Source organism: Toxotes jaculatrix, chromosome 18 (genome assembly GCF_017976425.1).
Source record: "Toxotes jaculatrix isolate fToxJac2 chromosome 18, fToxJac2.pri, whole genome shotgun sequence".
Taxonomy (NCBI): domain Eukaryota; kingdom Metazoa; phylum Chordata; class Actinopteri; family Toxotidae; genus Toxotes; species Toxotes jaculatrix.
Window position 1 is genome coordinate 2,688,480 of NC_054411.1, and position 22,815 is coordinate 2,711,294.

The 22,815-nt window shown below is 44.9% G+C and overlaps 1 protein-coding gene across 1 annotated transcript in view; it reads left to right on the forward strand.

The window, feature by feature from the left end:
* The window catches only part of cacng2a (calcium channel, voltage-dependent, gamma subunit 2a), a 49,393-nt gene extending 34,483 nt beyond the window's left edge, over positions 1-14,910 (forward strand). Inside the window, exons 3-4 of the mRNA XM_041062851.1 lie at positions 13,424-13,564; positions 14,375-14,910. Coding sequence (XP_040918785.1) covers positions 13,424-13,564; positions 14,375-14,910 — 677 coding nt within the window. The remainder of the gene's footprint in view (positions 1-13,423; positions 13,565-14,374) is intronic.
* The last annotated feature ends 7,905 nt before the right edge of the window (positions 14,911-22,815 follow it).

Genomic DNA, 22,815 nt, shown 5'->3' on the forward strand with positions numbered 1-22,815 from the left:
TCTCGGTGAGCGTCTCCGTATTAAAACCCGGAGATTGTATTTTTGAACCTGCCCGTTCCCATTTCACGGACACACACCTGGCATTTCCATAATCAGGAGTTTCACGGCGCCTCTGGGTGGCCAGAGACAGAGCGGAGCTGCCTCTGCTCTCATGCACGGGCGAGGGAGAGGGGGGGGATAGTTATGCAACAGAGAAAAAATGATGTCACTTCAGGTGAAGGCCCGGCGGAAGTGACATCACCGGGGGAGCTCGCCGGCCCAAAATCGAGGGGACACACCGGTGACATCACCAGGCGGCGTAGAGAGGAGGGGGGAGATATTTGGTGCCGTGGTTGCCGAGCAGAAAACAGACAAATCTGACTATATTCTGCTAAACATGCACCCCCGCTTCATCGCACAAACACACACACACACTGATGTGCTGTCCTCATGCATACAAACACAACACCTATCAGTAGCTTCTGTGTGTGTGTCTGTTCCGTGAGTCCCCAGCTCTCCCAATAGCAAGGCAGTTTGCACATCCACACGGGGTTATATAAGCCAGCTGAGGCACACTAAAGCGCCAGTGGGTTTTTAGATCATGCCATGTCGGAGCTCCCATCATCCACTGCTCTACTGGGCGCTAAGCAGCTGAGAGAGAAGAAAGAGGGGAAGAAAACGCCCAGTTATGCAAGCTACTAATACTAAACTGAAAGACATCAATTCAGTGTAACACAGAGAGAGGACAATCATGTGAGGGGAGGGGAGAAGAGTGTGTCTGAGTCATATGGATCCAGGCTGGTGTGGGAAATTAACTGTTAGTTACAGGAGGTGTTTTACTTTTTCTTTGGTTCCAATTTTTTTTTAAACTATCATATGTTACAGGGCTGAAACGATTAGTCAGATAATCTAAAAGGCCGGCTTAAAGGCTGCGACCTACAGTTATGTTAATCATAGATTAATCTGCTTTTTATTTGCCGGATTGATCATCAGTTCAGAAAGCAGTGAAAAATGTCCAAGATGTCAGCTGCTAAATTAAACTGCTGTTATTTTTCCTAAACCCAAATATTTTCAGTTTACAACAGAAAGAGAGAAAAACTACAAGTCTTTTTGCTTTAAACATTTAATTACATATTTATTTAATTATTGAAGTTGTTGCTGGTTAATCTTCTGTGCACTGATTAATTATTCAATGGACAAATCAACAAAAATTATCAGCAACAATTGTGAGAATCGATTAATCAAACTCATGGTTCCAGCTTCTCTAATGGGAGATTTTGCCACTTTCATTTTTATTTTTTTGTGAAAGCCAGTTAAATATCTTTAGGTTAATATAATAAATTTGGCATTTTCTCCTCCTACTCCTGGCCACAACATTTTCCGCTGCTTATTTGCTTGTTTTTACATCAACAGCTGCTTTGTTTGTTCCCACCCAGCAGCCCCACTGGAGTCCCCCAATCACGCAGTGTGTCCCAGTTCCACAGTATAGGCCAACACTATAAAGCAGGGACGATAATATAATGTCGTTTCTCACACTGTTTTGGTGGTAAATATTCATGAAACTGGTGCTCAGTATTGTTTGTGAACACGAATGATGCGAAGCACATGTCAGTGCGCTGCTGTTTCAGAATGCCATTAGGAATTTAAAGCATCTATGGTCAATATTTTCATCCAAACACTGGATCACATGATCACCGGTATGTGAAAGAGGATAATTATCACCCGACTCTACAGCTCCCCATTTTAGCCTCTTTCAGCTCACTGTTTCGCTCGCCGACCTGCAGCTTTATTGTTTTGGTTCACTCTCATTACTCACACGTCACTGTTTGTTTTCAGCACAAAAACAGCTCTGAAAAGCCTCAGTCACGACCTGCTCAGCAGCAAACGGCGGACAGACACAGTCAGAGAGCAGCTGGTGAACATGGTGAAGCATTTAGCAGCTAAAGAGCCAGATATTTCCCTCAGGTGTTGGTAGAGACCAAAGACAGAGCTAAAAGAGAGGGAATACTGGACCGCCGTGAGTAATATTTTTCAGTTGTGCTATTTATGCTGTGCAATTTGTTTCCAGAACTGCTTAGGATTAACCCTAAGTACATTTAATTCATAATTTCCCCTTTGCGAATATACTGCATACTCAGAATAAATACACAGTATGCAATTACTCACTGTGGCGCGCAGGCAAGTCACTTCACCATGTGAATGTATCCATGAAATACAATGCAAAAATAAAAGGCTCCTAATTATCAGGCCTTCAATTAACTTTCATATGAACTTTCTCGGGTGTTTTTTGCCCCGAGCCAGCGTTAATCCCTGCCTCTGGTGCTCGCATGCGTTGATCTGTGAGTATTCGCTGACATTGATGACAGAAGGGCAGGCCTGTCACAGCCTGTGTCACCCTGGGGCCTCGCGGCAGACTGGACGCTGGCCTGAACTGGCTTTGGCGTTGCCCGATAAAATCAATGGGTCTGGGGCAGGACACGCGGGGGCCTGTAGGGCAGAGCAGGGAGTGGCAGCAACCCGGCTTGTCAACCAGTGCACAGTCTCTAGTACCAGTTTGGGGATAAAAGTGTGTGTGAGGAGAGGAGGGGGAGGGCTTTAACAGGATCACATGAGCTGAGATGAGGTTGTCAGGAGGGTAGATTGTGTGTTAAATCTTGGCGTTGACGTTAAAGTCCAGCTTGTGACCCTGTGTTTGGTTTAGCAGGTGTCCCACTTGGTCACGGTGACATTGAGCGTCCTGTTCTTCGAGCAGTATCCAAGGCAACAAATAAGGAATCCATCGACTGATACGTAACACACGCAGACACAGACATGGGCCAATAAATTAAAAGCCAATCATTTTTGTCCTGGTTGACCGAGTGAGTGATAGCACTCTAACTTTATATCTTATTAACGGCGAATATAGAGGCAGCACAGCTTGTAAAACACAGAGCTGAGAGAGTGTGTCCTCATATTAAGGAGAGATTAGACAACACAGGACGAGCAGCGGTGTTCGGCTGTCACCGGGGCATCATCAAAAGACGGCTGCACCCTCTCAGTTCAGTTTTACATACTCACATTTATTCATTAGTAGTGAGCCGTAACGGCCTGAAAATTCCCACCACTGTGAGAGAAAACAGCAAATTATAGGCTTGTGTCCTTTTTATCTCCAAACATAAAGAAGTAAAGAGTCGGGTTTTGACAGTTCCTGGGCTTTTTATGCAATACACACCAGAATGAGAAGAGTTTCGGTGTTGGATCCACATGCAATCAAAAGCTAAATGACCCACAGCTGCTACAACATAAAGAAGAAACAACTGGTGTACACAACGTATGGCTCAATGATAAATCCTGCAGACACACATCATGGAAATGTGCTTTGCGAGCATATTTCTGGGTCACAGACTGCAGAGTAAAGCCTGACATGTTTTATAGGAAGAGATATTGTGTTTTGATTTATTCTTTGGTTTGTCTGCACCTTAGAAGATGGAGAGAATAATTATTTTGCAATTCGATCCTGAGATGTTGTTTATGTCCCTTTGTGGTTCACAGATCAGTGGACACATGGGCGATTCAGTGTCACACTGGCCATTAGGAGACCTGCCGAGGCTTCTTATTGGCTTCAAATAAGCCACACGCTGAACAAAGAGTGTGGATTTCATCCTCCATCACTGCCATCAAAAACATGTTAGGAAGGGTTTTAATGCATGAGGACGCTCGTGCACAGACAAGCACATTCAAAGCCTGCTGCTGTGTTCATGATCGTGCCAGTGTGCCAGCAAAGGCCGAGAAGAAGAAGACGACTGCTAGCATGAAAACATGAATATGAATCATGCACGATTTTAAATATCCAAAGAGTAGCCATTGCTCCGCAAATGAAGGAAGGAATTCAACAGAAACTTTGCCAGTGCAAAGTATGACTTTAGCTTTAACAGCTGTCTAAGCCCGAATTTAAAACTCATCTAAACCAGCCCGAGTGAATTAGTTCTGCATTTCTGTCACTGTAGTTTTTCACAATGAAATTCCAACAGAAAAGACCATGAACAGCACCGTCCCTGATTCACACCTGGCCAGAGACCTTTGTTCCATGTAATTCCACATTTCTCTTTCCCCTCATCATCTCCTGACACACACTTACTAAAATAATACTAATAAAACACTGAATCACACAGTTTTTGCCACTTTTTGTCAGAAACTTCAAACCAAAACAACAGGACTGGTATTGACTACTGAATCTTTGTAAAGTAATCGCAGTCATGATACTGAGCAACTTTCTGGAACCACAATAAACTGAGCAGCAGCCAGCACATTGAAGGTTCAGCCACTGATACATTCAGCCGCTTACTGTGCACGGTGTGTTGTACCTGCTGCTTCCTGTTCAGTGCGTCTCCGTCCAGAGGTGGATGTTCACGGCAGGTACACACAGGAGCGCAGTGTTCACGGAGGTCCTGAAGATGGTTCACTATTTGGCCTCCACAGTTTCAGGTCCTCCTCCGAAGCTTTTTCTAGACCTGTTTCAGAACAGAGGCTAAATTTTAATTTTAACAACAGCTGACCTAAACAAAACCACCCACATCAGGATACATGCTTTAAACAAACCACAGGGAAAAGGCTGGGACGCAGCACTTTAATTATAGAAGAATTATGTGAATCGTCCAGAGATTTGTGTGTGCGTGTGTGCCTTTGTTGTCTTGCGTGTCTTTACCTGCTGATTCCTGTTAGTGATGAGGGCAAACTCCATGCTGAGCTTCAGACCCTCTACCTGGCAGCAGGTGCTGCTCGGGACCTGAGATAAACAGAGGTCAGACTTGTCACTCAGTGCTGCACCTGTACACAATACATCAGCCCTGACATAACATATTATATATATTCAGTCTGAGATGAGTTCATTCAGTTACATGTTAATTGTTGAGGTCAACATGTTGGTTACACTGGATTAAACTCAGAGGTGGGTTTTTGTTGTTGTTGTATTGTTTGTTTTTAATAATTTGCCCTCCATCATGTAAACTGAGTGGACAGGCCTGAGGTTGATGGTCGTTTGAGGAGCCGGTGCGGTGAAGGCCTCTGGCTCTGGGTCTAGTTCTAGGTGCAATTGTCCCTGTAAGACCTGCAGTATCACCCAAAACCTGGTGGGTTTCACGGGATAGATACGCCGCCTTACAGCAACAAAGGCTTAACACGCGGTGCATCGCTATGCTGACTAATTTTAAAGTCAGCAAATGTTAGAAAGCGAGACTTACGGTGCAGCGTCGAGCTGAATCCGTGACGGACCTGTGACCGGTGTCGGTACCAGAAGCTGCTGGTGACGGTAGAGCCTCAGTCTCACACGGTCCCGGCTCGGACACCCCATCCTGAACTCCATTATAACGCCGGGTTCACGATCCTCCTGCGTAAAACGCGACCGCGTCTTCCCTCTGAGACGCTGCAGGTAGTTCCGTCTCTCCACCTGCGCAAATCGCACCTGGGCAGGTTCCTCTTCCTGCCAGGTAAACAGAGGACAGAGATTTTAAGAGAAATGCCTAAAACAGCTTGTTTTCCCTCGGAGTTTCTGAACTGTATTTACTTTTCAAATGGTCATTTGAGGAAAACGTTTAAAAAATTAATTTAATAAAGTAACCTACAAGCAGATCAGAAAACCTGATAAAGATACAAAACGGATCTTGTACATTTAAACGCTGTGGTGCACAGGTACACTGATTGGTGCCCAGTTGATTCTGATTCTGCTTTTGTATCAAGACAGAAAGAAACACAGGATCTAAGTGACTTTGACAGAGGGTTCATTGCTGGGGCAGGATCTTCAGTTACAGACTGCTGACATCTGCATTTAGATCTATGGGAAAGACGTCAGTAAACAGGGTCAGACACTGTGGTCGACAGCGAGCGTTTGATGGACGTGATGCTGGTGCTTTAGTGTGATTTATAAGGAAAATCAGACAGATTATTAGACACTGATTCCATGTGGAAAGTGATTTATGAATAAATCTTTATGGTCATTGTTTCATTTAGCCATAATCATGTGACTCTTATATCTTCATAACTTAGATCAGAATCTGTGTCAAAGCAGCTCAGTGCGACATTTACTTTCCCCTGATGTGTGATGTTGGCCACGCTAAGCTGTGGCAGCGAGCGCTGTCATGCAGACGTTCAGGCGTGATCTGTGGGGACATCAGCAGTGGAGTGGAGGGTAATTACAGTAATTGAAATGTGTTGTGTGGAGGGAACTTTAATTGTCTGAGTGCGCCTGTCATGTGAAGGGATTTCAGTGTGAGGGAGTTCTTTTACAGTGTTCCACTGACCCGACTGTGTGTGTATGTGTGTGTGTGTGTGTGTGTGTGTGTGTGTGTGTGTGTGTGTGTGTGTGTGTGTAAAATGACAGAGCAGTATTCAGTGGAAGGACTCCTGGGTTTTAGTAGCAGCGGTTTGCATGTGCAAAGATCATCCATGTACGTACATTTAGTTTCGAAGGATTTAAAAAGTCTTAAATTTAATTTACAAAAGTCTTAAATAATTCCTCTTGCCTGTTGAAGGCAGTAATGTTAATTATAAAATGATTTTGTGTCAGATTATTAGCCGCTGGGAGACGTCACACACACACAATAGTGGGATTGTTGCGACAGTGGATTGTGCAGCAGGAAGCTGTTTAATTATTTTTTTGTGTAGTTTCAGTCACACCACCATCAGACACTGTCACTGCAGCTACAGCAGACAGGAAGCTCATTGACTCACGATGGACAAGTGTCAGTTTTAGCAAAAACTTAAATAAACTCACTTCTGTTTCCTGGCAGCACAATAAACAGGGCTTCAGACATACATTTAATAATTTACAATAAAGAAATGTAAATTATATTAATACATCAAATATTCTTCACAAGTCATTTGAAATTAATTATTCTTGTTTAAAGGTAGGATCCAAATCCTGCGGGGAAACTGGATAAAGAATAGATCAAACAATGTCAAAAAGAAATAACACAACTACTCTAAACACAAAACAATGGGACACAGAATAACTCGATCCCCAGAGGTGTCTGAAATGTCACATCTGAACATCTCAGCTTTTACTCCTGTGCTGGTTTAGAAATGCCAGCGAGTGAAACCTGCATTTATTTTCTAATCAGTTCAAGTCAAATTGTATTCTGCCTGTGAGGTGTGTTGTCAACACGCATGAGCTTTTACACTGACGATACGAGAGCTGCGTAAGCATTCTTGCAAATTTCGAATCTAGCCACCAAAGCTAATTTCCTTTCTTCATACACATCGTTTCAGCACTGCGTATTTTAACACCATCAGTGGCCACCACCACCGTTCCTTCAAAGATGTTTTGTGCGTGTTTGATGCCGGGGTTGATGGGGACAACAAGCCTCTTGGTCAGGACAAGGACGGAGCAAGGGCTCAGTATCGAGGAAGAAGAGGAGGAGGAGGTGTAGAGGGGATTAATAAGCGTTTGTAGTATTAAATCAATGTGCCTGGGAGCTGAGGCACCTGATTAGCATGACCCCGTCCTGCACATCAGCACATTCAGGGCTGGGGGAGGCTGATTAAGAGCCAATGCTAATTTCCTCTCAACCCTGTCAATGAAAGAGAGAGAGGGAGAGAGAGGGAAAGGATAGAAGGTGCGAAGAGACGCCTTTGTAAAGAGGACGGTGCGCATGTTAATTCACATGTGTGTTCACATGTACAGTACATGTGTGTAGTGTCAGTGGGTGTAAGGTTTGTGCACATGTGCCAAGTTATGATTATACACATTATACATTAATGAGCAATATTTCAAATACAAAACGTGATCAGTTCATAAAATGTGATGCTTTATAAAGAACTAAACTGTACAGAAATTAGTTAAAATTATTGCCATGCCTCTATACTTTATATGTCCGTACTAAACTTTGAACGACTTGTAATGGACTGTTTTTATGGTGTGGTTTTACTACAGGGGCATGATTTAGTGATTTGTCCTCTGGAATAAATATTTTGTGCTCTCAAATTAGAATTTACCTTATCACCCTCGCACTGTGAGTCTTGTCTTGCATGTACCCTTCACACTTTGGCTACAGACTGCTTGGATTTAATACGACAAATATGAAATGAAGGGACTTTGTTGTAGCTTGGAGTTTAGTGGACTGTGTTTGTTTTCTAATGCTCTGCGAAATTAAAGCAACTGCAGCTTCACCCTGAGATTTGATGCAGAGCTGCTCAGATGTCTCTAAATATTCAGATTATATACCTTTGGTTGCATGAGTGAAGCCATCGCGGCGCTGAGGAGGACTAGCTGCTGCAGAAACCCAGCAGCCATGGGGCCTGCGTGGATGTTGAGTCTCATTAAGTTGTTTGTCAGCCAGTGCTGAAGAGTGCCAGCGCTCGGTCACCAGCCTGAGCTGCAGCCAATCAATACAGTACACACAGTATCTGCTTTCAGCCTGTGTCTCTGTGAGCAGGTTGGCACGCATGCTGGCAGGACGGCAGGGCCAGGCGGGGCTAACCAGCCTCCATCACCCATTACAGACCTGGAGAAAAAGGGAAAATATACGAAGGATCAGAGAAAGCAAATAGTGACAGAGTTCTTGCTCTGAAAAATAAAAGCAGATGAGATTTCCTCCATCTGGGGAACGTAAACTTATGTGAAAATTCTCATTTCGGCTGCTGACAGGAAAACAACCAGTGATAGTGGTGGTAAATAGAAAAGTGCCAATCATCCAGAGGCAAACAGCCACCAGCCAGTATGAAAGGAAATCAGAACTGGAGCAAAGCAATAATTTTTGTTTCATTTTATAAGACTTACATTAGTTTGGTGCAGTTTACCTCACTGGGATTTCGGTTAATGTGGAGAATGTACAGAAATGTGGTTCTGTGGGTAAAAATCTGTGTAAATTCAGTGAAATCTAACTGGTCTAAGTGTTTGTATTTATGTGTATATCAGTCCTGAACAGGTATTTTTATAAAGTAACCTGAAACCTCACATAATGTAGTTAGATAACAATATCCAACCTGTCTTTGGAAGAAACACGAGGTATTGGCCATTAGCTATTCACGGAGGGATATAGCAAACTATAAATTATAATGACAATGATTCACAATAGTTATACTTTCATTCAAAATTCATAACTGGAAAACACGATAAAACATAAGTGTAACGTGTTTCTACTGCCAGAGAGAGAACAGAGAGTACAGTAGCATGTGAGGAGAAGCACAATGGGTGTTCACCCTCAGAAACTGTCCTTAACTGGCTGTCACGTTAATGTGGGTGTCGAGAGGGAAGAAACAGAAGATGCGGCGCTCTCTGTGATCGTGACCTCGACCCAAATCAAAACGGCGACCTCAGTGCTAATTCCAGGGCTCCTGAGAGCACTCTTTCATGTGGGCTGAGGCGAGAGCCTCAGAAACACAAGACGCCGCCGAGGTCGCCGCTGTCATTGGCTATTAGCGCGGAGGTCAAAGCTTTCATTTGGACAGGGTGGTTGTTTTCCAGCAGCCGGAGATTGACAGCGTTTTACCTCATAGGAGAGTCACCACAGCTCCCTCTCTCCCAGGACCGTCGCCGTCCCATCAGCCCTCTGTCAGAATAATGTCACCCTGGCTGAGATAATCTCCATTCACCGGGCCTCCCTGATACACTGTGAAGTTGTAACAGATGTACAGTTAATGAGTATCACAGTTGGTTTGAGAAGATGATAATGTGATGACAATGACAGTTTGATGCGCAAATTGTCACATCCAGCAAGACTGAAGTTGGACCACAAAAAAGTTTTTTTTTTTTTAGGCCTAACTTTAAATAAGCCTTCATTTATTTATATAGTTACACAACCAGCTCCACCTAATAATATTATGATAATATATCAATTACTGACTGTCTTACATAATAATATTTATTATCGAGTCACATATCAATGAGAGCACAAAGGTCCCGTGTCTGTTATTTTATACTTTATACTAAAAAAAAATCACATTTCATTAAAGTTTTTTTGTGAGTTTGTGCACATCTCTGATCAGTAAGATACCTTCAGTATGTCAGAGATGGCTGACGCTTAGCCAATAGCTAATGTTTAATAGAAGGTCAACAACAGCTCAATATATCAACAAATCAATATATTTGTCTCGCCCTGTGCAGCACTACTAAACATGGTGTATCAGGGACCTGTCCCTTTTTCTGCAGTAGCCCATCCACAGCAGAGACTAGTCCCTGTCTATCTGTCAGCCCGTCAGTCTCTCTGCCTTCCTCCCCCCTCGGGGTGCTGCTGTGCTTAAACATCCCTCCAGGCAGGATCCAAAACTCTGACAGGGGCTCAGCCGATCCCTAAAAGATGGAAAGTGAAGATGTGAAACGTCCAGAATGTGGTGAGGAAGGACTGACTTTAAATAGGTGGTCTCTCAGATGGAAGCTGCTTCATCGCCCCGGGGCATAGTTATTGCCCCGTCTTCCTCCAGCAGTCCCCCATCGTCGGCCCTCGCTGCAGGCAACAAGCTGCTCAGAGACACAGCTTCATACGGACGCTATGTGACCACTGACACGCTCAGTATTATGCAGGAGAACAGAGTGCATCCTGCCATGAAAAATCTGCAGGGACTTCAGCCTTTTCTTCTGAGGTAGAGCATGGTCAGCCAAACCCAGGGGCACGTTGGCGCAGCAAACTGCAGCCCGATTCCAGGGAAGGCACAGTGCATGCTGGGAGGTCACTGTGAAGGTCACTGCACTTTTCAGTGTGCTGCTAAACATGGATATTAATACAGAGAACGCATAGGACTGCAGAAGCACTGCAGGCCAGCCGATCCTTCGAAGCCATGCAAATGAGTTGGATCCTTTTGGATCCTGGAAAGCTCCAACATCACAAACCCTTTCGCTGCTTTCATCGATCTGATCGATACCTCCAGGGTTAGGGTTACATTTCATCAATTTGAAAAAATACATTTTAGATATCAGGTACTTCAATTTTCATTTCTTCATTTCTGAACCCCCCCATATTGGATGCACAGTTTTTGAATATTGTGCAGCTTGATAATGGCGGCAGCCATACAGATGAACCAGATGAAAGTTTTTGTTTGCTAAAATCCAGATGAGCGCACACGTTCAGAAGCTGACCCATTTTTACCCTTTCCTCTCTACATTCGTCTGAAACCGAGCCTCTCTGAGGTTTCTCCAACTCTCGTGTCACCTTGAGATCTCACACTATTTAACTGTCAACAATCAATAAATTTGGCTGGCGCTCTATCCCCCTTTTGTCTCTGCAAATGAGGCTGACGGATGAAAAAGAGCCCCGGTGCCCTCTCCCAGGTAATGTGCTGTGAACGACCATGTCAATACCTTCAGGGTTAACAGGATGGAGGGATGGAGGGATGGAGGCAGAGCAGGGAGGAGGTGGGATTTAGGAAGAGCATTTAGAGCAGGACACAGGAGCAGGGTCAACTCTCAGGACAACTTAATATTTAATCAACCCACCTCACCGGTAACCCTAAACCCCACAATCCCCTCTGGTCGAGCAAGGAGACAAGTGGGAGAGGGGGAGTACAAACAGAGAAAGACGAGGGGGGATGGCGAGATGACACTTTATCTTTCGAATTGTCTTGTGCTTTGACTGAGTGCGAATTAAGTGAGAGAGTGATGGAAAAGAGAGAAAGACGAGACGAGACGGGCGACGTTTGCTGGGTGACAAAGACGGCGAGATGACCGTGTGCAGCAGACAGAGACAGACAGATGAAAGGAAAATGGAAGATGGTGAATAACGGCATTAAAGTCTTCTCCATCACACAGATTGGAGCTCAGCGGCCGGGCTGTTTCAGGCAAGGTTAAAGAAAGCGATAAGCACATCATGATGTTGAATGATGACATGATGAATACAGGTGGGACAGGGAGCAGACACATTACAGTGTCGGGTCAAAGGCACATTCATAAAGGTGCTCGACAGACGTTCTTAAACTCCGGCTCAACAGCTTCGGCCATTTTCTCTCCTATCATCATAAAACAGATAGCCTCGGTCCTCTGTTCTGATTGGCTGAATCAAGTTTAAAGGTTTTACACACACACAAAAAAAAAAACAGAATAGGCCTTTTGTCTGTACTAACCATATCACAACAATAAAAAAAGTAAAATAAAGTTTGTCCTAAAGGTTTCCAGCTAGAGGAAAGGCCATGGTGTTATTAGGAAAGTTTCTTCAGGGGTCTAAAAATGATCCAAATAAAACAACCAACGCCGGTGTTTTGTTAATAAAGCCTAAACAGCTTGTTTCATTAGAGCTGGGTGTGGCACTCTGGAAACTGTTGGCACATTATTTGGCAAATAATGGGTGTATGCAGTAACAACCTCATCAGGTGCTGGTCTTTGCTTTAGTTACTGTTGAGAACCCAGTGAACATCCAGCCATGACCACCGCGCTCTGCACGCTCAGGGTGGCTCTCCCACCGAGCCGGCCGGCCATCATGACACCTCAGGGTGCTGGGGGAGTTGAGGATAAGCGAATCCCTGACATGGAGAAGGGTGAGGGGGGGAGCAGTGGAGCAATGAGTGGCAGCAGGTAGGCAGGCAGATGGGCCGCCGGGAGGCCCGGCGGGTCCCTGTAGAGGTGCAGGTGGCCCAGCACAGCACAGAGCCGCCCCGGCCTGGAGTCAGCACTTTGGGGAGAAGCTGGGAAAAGTGCTGAGATGGCAGCCGTGTGGGGAAATGAGGTGAAGTGGTGAAAATTTAACCAGCCTGATGAAAGTTTAAGTGTGCATGTTAAACAGGAGATGGGGGAGGTAAAGTCAGGGGGGCTAACGGGTGGCAGGAGGTGAGTGAAAGAACAATGGACAGGTTTGGGAGACTCCCTCATTGTTTCCCTGGCAAAGAACTACTGTCTGCTCTCTAACTTCTGTATGACTCTAATTTTACCTGACACCTCAGGGTGCAGAACAGCTCTTTTTTTTTTCTTCTTGACCCTGGCGTGACCTCAAAAGTAACACCATATCCCGTTTTCCAGTTTTTGCTTCTTGATAATTAGCTGCAAGGACGCCGCTCCGTTTCAAGGACGTCGCTCTCTGCACTGCGGCCCGGCTGATATACATGCCAGAGCCCCGTAGCACTTTTGTTGACTGCCATTCACATGATGCTACATAAAGCAGCCGGTTTGCTCTGTGGTCTGCAGAGAAGTGTGCTGAGAGAGGGGAGGGAAAGGGAGAGGGAGAGTCAAGCAGTGCGATTACATAAGGTTGGATAACAGGCTCACTGTGGGGATACACACTCACTAGACAGTGTTGATGGAGTCTTTCACAGGCCTGATGGGGTGTTGATTAGGATGTGCTCACACACAAGGAGCAGATGCTGAAATGGATTCTAATGTGCTTTTCTCTCTTTGTTTCTTGCTCCCTCTGCTTTATGCTCATCGCTCCTTTCATCCCTGCCATTTCCCCCCTCTTTCTTTGTTGTCCCCCCCTTCGGCTGTTCACCTCTCTGTGTGAACGCCGTCCCAATCTGCCCCCTCGCCTCCTTCCCACCTCCTTCTTTCCAGGTGCGGTGCGAGCCTCCAGCATCTTCCCCATCCTCAGCGTCATCCTGCTCTTCATGGGAGGCCTGTGTATAGCTGCCAGTGAGTTCTACAAGTCACGCCACAACATCATCCTCAGCGCAGGGATCTTCTTTGTGTCTGCAGGTGAGACAAACGCCATGAAAACAACACAAAGGTTGCAGAAAAACTACTTTCTGCAGTTCTGTACAGTCAACTGTAGGAGATAGGAGAGTGGTATCGATCTTATCATCTTTTTCTGCCTTTCCCAAAATGTCAAACTATTCCTCTAAGTAGCTGACATTACTACTACCTTCTTTTGTAATTACCGTTGTACCACTGCATGACTTGAAAAGGCCGTGCATTCACCGTTTTGTGTCGGGCTGTTCGTTTCACTTCTTCTTTTGTCTTCCTTCCTTTTCTCTCAATCCTGTTGCTAGGCTAAAAGCCACCCATTGGGACTCATCTCTAAAAATATGGTGTCCCTGACACACTTTCCCTACGATCCATCTCCCCAGATATACCATGTCAAACATTTCTCCGTGTGTGGCTAAACTAACAAGTCGTAGCATATATGTGTGGATATATGACAATGGGCTCCAACACAGAACACGGCTCCAGTGTGGATTATTTTATACTGTGTCCCACAATGTCTGCATCGAGACCTGAAGTTGCCCTGTTTCTCGCTGCAAGGGCAGAGATTAGGAGTCTGATATCAGTCATTTCGACCTGGACAGGATTAGTACACTGTGTACAGAGCATGAATCACACATTTGGTTTGATGCTGCATATTAAGTTTACCATGCACCAAGAATAACTCCATGAGCTCAACCTCAATGAGACTTTGTTCTGTTTTCTTCTTCTCTTTGCCCTTTTCTTCATGAACTCATTACCCATAACCCCCCCCCCCCCCCCCCCCCCCCCCCTCTCCTGTTGTATGGCGCCCAACTTTTCTAGGCCTGAGTAACATCATTGGGATCATTGTGTACATATCAGCCAACGCAGGGGACCCTTCAAAAAGCGACTCGAAGAAGAACAGCTACTCTTACGGCTGGTCCTTCTACTTTGGCGCCCTCTCCTTCATCATGGCTGAGATGGTTGGCGTCTTGGCCGTGCACATGTTCATTGACCGCCATCGACAGCTTCGAATAGGGGCGCGCGCAGCCGACTACCTCCAAGGCTCGGCCATAACGCGGATCCCCAGCTACCGCTACCGCTACAGACGCCGCTCGCGCTCCTCCTCCCGCTCCACAGACCCATCACACTCCCGCGACGCCTCACCGGTGGGCCTCAAGGGCTTCAGCGCGCTGCCATCCACGGAGATCTCCATGTACACGCTGCCCCGGGACACCCTCAAGTCCTCCGGCACGCCCACCGCCACCTACAACTCTGAGAGGGACCACAACTTCCTGCAAGTCCACAACTGCATCCAGAAAGACCTGAAAGACTCGAGCCACACCAACACAGCCAACCGCCGCACCACGCCGGTATGAGGGAGTCGACACAGGCCAGGCCGGCCCCAGTGGAGAGCGGAGACCAGGAGACACGGGAACCCCTGTGGGTGCAGTACGCCCCTGGAGATGATGGATTTCCATGTTTATAGACATTTGTTCTTTTTGTTCAGCTGCATGACTTTTCCATAACCATTGTTGAGAGAGATTCAACAGGTCTGCTGTGTTTCTGGGTTGAATGGCAGAAGAGTGAGAATGGGTCGGGTTGTACCGAGAGGGTGAGGTCTGTCATTGTTTTTGTTTTGTTTTTTTGGGGGGGGTTTTTTGCGCAGGATTTGTTATGAGGTTCGGGGCACTGAACGGGAGGGGTGGGAGGGAGCGGGCATTTATGAGATACAGAAGCGATTTCATGATTTCATAGCCCTTTGGTTTGACAGTGTTGCCCCACGGTTTGGTTGGAGCAACAGGTCAAGCTCCCCCCTCAGCCAGCCCACCACTGAGACATACACCTCGTTTATTTATTGACTCATTTGTTCATTTTTTTTGCATTAAAACTGTGAATTGTTACAGCTTGGGATTCAGTAAGAATTAGCCCAATCTGTAATCTCTAACAAAGGTACTATATATATATATATGTATTACTTTTATAAATAAATTATTACGTTAATAATCAAGAGTTACAGACTTTACCGAAGCAAAAAAGAAAAAAAAAAAACAAGTTAACTAAACCAAGTGCTGTTGGTAACATGAGAAAAGACTCTTTTAGTATCTGTTCATTTGAAGGTTGAGAACAAGCGAAGGTCCTTTAGGCAGCAGCAGTGCACAGCGACTGATGCCGCCCTGAAGCAGATGCAGACAGTCAACAGTAGAATAATATCTATTCTTTTAACAGAACCTTCTCGTCTTTTTCTCAGTCCCTGTTCGCTTTCTTTTTTCTGGGGGGGTCGTAACGGGAGAGTTGAGCCCCTTAACAGAAAGAGCCAACAAAAGGGGTCAAAGGTCACAAAGCAAAGACTCCAAACACGACTTCTGCAAAATAAAAAAGGAAGGAGCAGAGGGGAAGGAAAAGAAGAGGACGCCAAACACAAAAATAAAAACAAGTTAAATATGAAATAGTACAAGAGAAGCTAAGTGACTCACAATTTCAGAAATTAAATGCATGCTATAAAATTACAGCAAATCTGCTCTTGAGAAACTTAAGTTCTAAAGGTTAATAATTATAAGGGGAAAAAAAGCAAAGACGCTAAAGTTTAAAGTATTAATGTTTTCATGTGTATTTTTCTTCTTGTTTTCTTTTTTATTTATTTAGTTCATTTTATCTTATTGCTTTTGTGAGACAAACCAAACAATCTACATTGAACAAAACTGCTTTTTTAAATGGTTTGGTTGATTTCTTTATAAATATATAAATATATGTATGTATGTATTTTATTTTTAAAACTCACACAGCCTTAGTCATTTCTTTGTTTCTTTTGATTTTTAATGTGTTGTTCAATTTGAAAATGAAATCTTTAAAGGTGCCAAAACCGAATGATCCTATACTTGGATGCATCAAGTCCTGATGAATAAAATACGAACCCTAGGGGGAACAAATCACCATGTTTCACTGCGTGTCTCTAACACACTTTTTTTTTCCTATAACACCTTTTTGTCAGTTTTCAGTGCTAACACTTATCTGTCTGTCACATCATCATATCTGCAATGCAAAAAAAAACAACCTAAATTGGACTTGAGAGTAAACTATTTGTCCTCATGCTGAGCAGCGGAACAGAGAAGTGTTTCCAAACCTTTGTGGCTTCTCGCTTCTTTAGTCTCCGATTGTTCCACTTCACAGGTTTTGAGAAGCCTGAGGGAGTAAAGCAAATCTCAGAGTCAGAAACAAATAAACACAACTTTGGTAAAATAATCTTAACTCAGAGTCCACTTACTCACTTTTTTTTCAGAGCTTTCAGCTGTTTTTGTTTTGTCCTTCAACTGTTTGGTCAACTGTTAACCCATGGTGAGATCATGTGACAACAGCTCAACCAGCTCCATGACACCTCAGCAAACTCCATGTCCCCATGAAGACCATGAGATGTGGTTGATGGCCCTGGAAAAAGCCAGTAACTTGATATTAAGTTGAGAGAATTATGTCATGTTAAACATTTCACTTTGGGCTAAGACTTTACAGTGACAACACAAAAAGTGTCTCTGCAGAGGTGTGGCAACGAAGGAAAGGTGTGAAGGAAACTGGTTTCAGACACTGCCCACTTGTTTAAGGTTACAAGCAGGGAAATCATTGTGTCCTCACAGGAACAGCAGTACAAACGTGAGCTGGTGTGTGTGTCCTTGTACTTCTATCTTAGTGAGAGCCAAAAACACATGGGATGAAGAAAAGCTTCCAGAGTTTCGGCCTCGAAAAAAGGCCTCATTTTCAGACTCTGAATATCGACACAAATTATTGGCATCGGCCTTCACACACCCATAAAAATAAAAGCTGAGCTGTCAGACATAAAACCCTGTGTGCTCTGCTAAAACCACAGCCTCTGCCTGCTGTTGTAAAATGGCGATAACACTCTGTAATCGACCACTGGGAGCCGTAATCCAAAAATATCAGCACTGGCTCTTAAATGCCTGTATCACAACCCCAGTGTCTACATGAGTGTGTGCCTGTAAGTGGATTAATAAAGTCAGAAAACACACGCATCATACTCTTACCAACTGTACAGATATGAGACCAAGTTTTCTGCATGTGCAGAATGAGAATATCTGCTTTGCTTTTTAATAGAAAGCAGCTCAAACCCACAATTTACCAAACCTGATGCTTTTGGCTTCCTGCTGCACAGACACAGTTCTTTTGTACGCCAGGAAACACATTATCTCTCTGTCTCCCTCTCTTTGAGGTAAAAAGCCTGGGAGAAGACAGCATGTAAAACAGACAGTCAAAGCATCTTTCTAGGACACAGTATTCCTGAGAAAGAGACACGGCTTTGCAATAACGCCACCAGGTTTAGTCTACTGGAGGTTTCCCTGCAAAGAAAACATCCAACACCTTTCTACACCATCGCCCTAAAAGCATTGCTTCCAGGGCCTAACACACTCCTGCGACTGTGTGTATGGGTGTGTAAAGAAGTGCTCATGTATGCTGCTGAAGCAGGCGCACAAAGCAAATCTATTTGTGAGACAAAAGGGGGTTGCAGAGGGGTGTCTTCCCAGAGAAAGACTAAATAAATAAAATCAAGGGATTCGCAGCATGAATAGAGTTTTGCATGATAGTATGTACAACGTGTGCTTCCCTGAACCTGCCCCTGAACCTGACAAAGTTATGGGCAGATACATCAAACAAGGGAGGGGAGGGAAAAAGTTTCTGTCAGAGAAAGTGCTGAGATCCTGATTTGCATTATCTGAGTTCACTGACACAAGCCGCTCTCTGTGAATTAGAGAGAAAAATATGTCAACGTAGCAGTCTGAATGAATAAGGCTTTTTTTTTTAAACGTACAGCCATCTTTATTCAGAATTCATAAGCAGAAGTCATTTTACAAGCCTGGATTACATTAAAGAGAAAGTGTGTGTGTGTGTGTGTGTGTGGAGGAGGCTTAGTGACACTGGCTCTCTCATAAAGCAGCACCTGGTCCCGGTGCAGCTGTCTGAATGTCACATTTTTAATATGTTTTAGGAATGAATAAGTCATTTTTTTCTGTCTGTCTCTCCTCGTCTCCTTGTAGGCACATCCTTCCCTTTTTGTCTCTCTGTCCTGCCTCATAACTTTTTCAACACGCTGTCTTGTCACGTATTTCTGTCTGTGAGTTGGCCCTGCCCGACAGCAGCCAGACAGAGGGCCGTAAACGTCTGTGAAACAATACATCAGCCGTGGTATCACAGACTGGAAGGGTGAGGACAAGTTCAGCCCTCTCATTTCTAATTTGGGGAGAGGCTGAGTTGTCAACCTTTTAAATCAAACTCTAATATTTAAGATTAGGCCACTGTATAGACTCACATCAGGTTTTGGATTAACCTTCCTTTTTTTTAAAAATAAAATATCGTCCCATTTATGAGATTAAATTGTTGATTTTGATTTGAAATGATTGAACAGTCAGACTCTCCCAGTCAGCTTCATGAAAGGTTTATCAAGCTTTCTATGTCATTCGTGTGTTATGATCTAGCTACTGACAGTTTGACTCACTGTACAGGTGTAGGATGAAGAAGCTTACCCTCCTTCTCCTCCTCCTCCTCCTCCCTCCTGCTCTGGCTCCTCACAGATGGGAGCTGGAATCCAGAGGAAGCGAGACATGCCCTTGAAGAGTCAATGCTAGTTTTTTTGGCAGGATAACAGAGTTGGACACCGCACAGAGATGTCAGGCAGGGTCGGGGCAAGAGCTCCAGACCTAACGCTAATGATAGCTGCACCTACAGCTGCAGCACCGTGCAGCCGGAGCCAGGCCCTGTGATGCACAGAGGCCAGATTTCCATGCTCTGTTTGTTGGAAGGCACAAATTGTCATTTGTTGGAAAACAGACAGATGGAGCCTTTAAGCATAAGTCACTAACTTGGATCTTATTTTTATACGTTTGGCCTTTGTTTCAATCAGTTATAATAACGCTGTGCTCACCTAGCATTACTTAACTGCTACAAGGATCTGGGAACGAGGAAACATTGCTGGAAGATGAACAGTAAAATTATAACTCAGCTTTATTCCCTTTCACATTATTTCACCATCATTTTCTGACTTTTCTGCAAAATCACAAATTAAACAAAAACTGAGACCTCCAACTTTACCCTTAAAGCTTCACAAACGGGACACTGAACGTCTTTGACATCCTTAAATTTGATCTCCAAGTTCAGACCCATGGAAAAATCAGCCTTTATCACCTGGTCCCTCCTCTCCAGCATTTGACCCCCTGTTCTCCTCCACCTGACTCACTTCCTCTCTCGTTCCCGCTGTGGTGATCAAAGTGTCTCTGCAGCACTGTGTGATAGAGAGGAAGCTGTGTGTGTGGTGGGGGGTGGGGGGGGTGTCAGCCTGGTGCTGGTAGTTGTTGGGGTGAAGTATCGGGGTGGATGGTAGAGTGAGGAGATGAGGCCTGAGGAACACACTGTCCCCTCCTGGCTGGGAATATTAAGAGCAAACACACTGACTCTCTCTCTCTCTCTCTCTCTCTCTCTCTCTCTCTCTCTCTCTCTCTCTCTCTCTCTGAGTCTGGCTTTGTGTCTCTGGCAGGCTGCGAGGTTACATAACCTCACATCAAACCGACTAATGACCTTTCTCTGACTTTACTGGACAACGTTCTGGGACAGAGAAGGAAGCACCCGTGGGAGCTGTGTGGGGGCGCGTCACCCGAAGTCTCTGAAGCAAAACTTTAAGTCGCTGAGAGAGAAGAGGCCTCAGCGTTCGACAGTCTCTCTCTGAGGATTACTGCTCCGGAAACAAAATGCAACCTGAAATGTGTGTGTGGATTTCTGTGCAGAGGAATGTTTCATCTTTTTCCTGTGCATGCAAACACTGAATCTGCATGTGCAAGTCTTTATGTGTGTGTGTGTGTGTGAAAGAGACGAGGCCTGTTGTTTGTGCTGACCAGAGAACAGTTGCTGACTGCGCTCACCCCAGGTTATTTTTGGGTCATGCAGAGTTGAGTGGCAACAGAGGGCTATAAGCACGTCCAACCAACTGAAAAAGAAAAAAAAATTAAAAATCATTGGAGCAAACATAGCCTGAAATGACACGTTCACATCACCCCCACTGCTGATACAAGCAGCATGAGGCTTCATCAGTTCCTGCATCAAATAATATGTGGACCAAAGAGGAGTCAGAGCTGTTTTACAACTCATCTGAAGCTTTTACATCCAGCTCTGAATAGAGGGCAGTTTAAAAAAAAGAGAGATAAAGAGGAGGAACCAAAGTAGGCTACAGCACACAAAGTGCTCTGGGATGCGTGAAGCAAATGGAGCGCCGTGCTCTGCCCTCTGGTGGTGTGATGGGAGACAGAGTGCAGGGCTGCTGCCTCCGCCAGCTCAGGGAACGCGGTGTCCACAAACGGGCCTGGAATACTGATGCCACAGTGCAGGGGTGCAGGAGCTGCAGTCTGGCAGGCCCAAGAGAAACGCTCAGCTTCACCGTCCTCTACACAGACACGGACTCAAGAGGACTACTGTGAGACTACACAGCTTTACTCAGTGGTGTACCTGATATGGATGGAGATGGTTCACACTCAAAAACAGCCAAAAAACTGCATCTACATTATCTGATGCCGGGCAGGAGGATAAAAATAGTCTCTGTCAGCGATTTCCACCTGTTTACATCTGGACTCCTGCTCAGTTCTCATTATAAAAAGTGTGAGATATAAATAAATGTTCAAACCCTCTGGTTGGGAATCAAGCCAGAAGAGTTGCGATCAATAATACAAGCAGCTAAACAGGTCCTTATGCAAAAGCCATTCATCCACGTAACACAGGAAATATACAAATCAAGCATCCACCTCTAAGGCTCCTCCACCCTGCAGCAACCTGTGGTGCATTTAACATCAGTGTGTAAAAATGAAAGTCTTCCACTAGGACTCCAAATATCTTCATTACAGATTCAGTATCGAACCTGTATGTTTTTGATTTTTTTTTTAAATTTTTGTCATTAAAAATAAAAACCTGGTCTCTTCAATTGCCTTAAACATTTGACACAAATGAGCTCAAATTAAATATCTACCCACCTTTGGCCAAGAGTAAGGAAATGATAGGTTTTTGGTTTTTAGTAGTTCTAATGATTAATCGATTAACAGAATGTCATCATTTCAGATCTAAACTCCACCCAGTCCAGGCAGAATAACATGTCTTAGCAGTCAGAGAGTCTCTGTAGGACCAGTAGTAGCCTGTGGCCTCCGTCCTGTGTAATAATGGTCCTAAGTGTGTGGTCGTCCCCTCCGACAGTCTGTCCTCCTGTCAGACACCACACCACAGCACCACCCAGCCACTTCCCTCACTCTGCAGGACGGCCTGCCGCTGACTCCGTGCCAGCTCGGCCGCCAGCGCTGCCAGGGAACATACACCAACACACGGATGCACACACCTACTTACGTGTACAAGCGACTGCACACACTCTCACATAAATCAAATGCTTGGCCCTCCTCTCTCTACTGTCCCAGCATGCACCCTGGTTACCTGGCTGCTGTCCCACTAGCAACAGCTGCTACCTCAGGACTGGAGGTTCCACTGCATGATAGCACACACACACACACACACACACACACACACACACACACACACACACACACACACACACACACACACACACACACACACACACACACACACACACACACACACAATGCAGCCATAAAGCAGAGTCACAAACAGTACTGGCTTCATTCGGGGGAGAGCTCATTTGAGATGATGGAGGGCTGAAGTAATCAGGGTGGAGGCACAGAGGTGGGGGCTTGATAGTATCATGGATGGATTAGTGAATGGGTTCAGGACCAGGGACCACACATCTGTGTGAAGAGACTGTCAATCAAACATCCACAAAGACACACATGCACACCACAGCCACAAAATGACCACAAAGGGAGGCAAAGACGACCACACTGTAACGCACAACAACCACAGAGACACACAAAAGGGCCGCAAAATGATGCAAAATGACACAGAACAAGCACAAACAACTACAGATACAAAATGAGCACAAAGTGATGCAAAAAAAAAAGACTCACAAAACAGCCACAGTCCTGCAGTACAACTACAACGACACACAAAGCAACCACCGAGTACATACCGGCAAACACACGTCTCTGTCCAGCGGCTCTGTCTCATCTGTCCATGGCTGCAAGACATCTGGAATTACAAATATTAATATTACTATTGATTGACATGACTTCATGTAACTATTGATAATATGCAGTTTATTATTGCCAAGAATCAAAGTAACACATTTTACACCCCCCCAACCCCACTCAGTTATTTCCACCCCTGCTTCATGTGTCCCC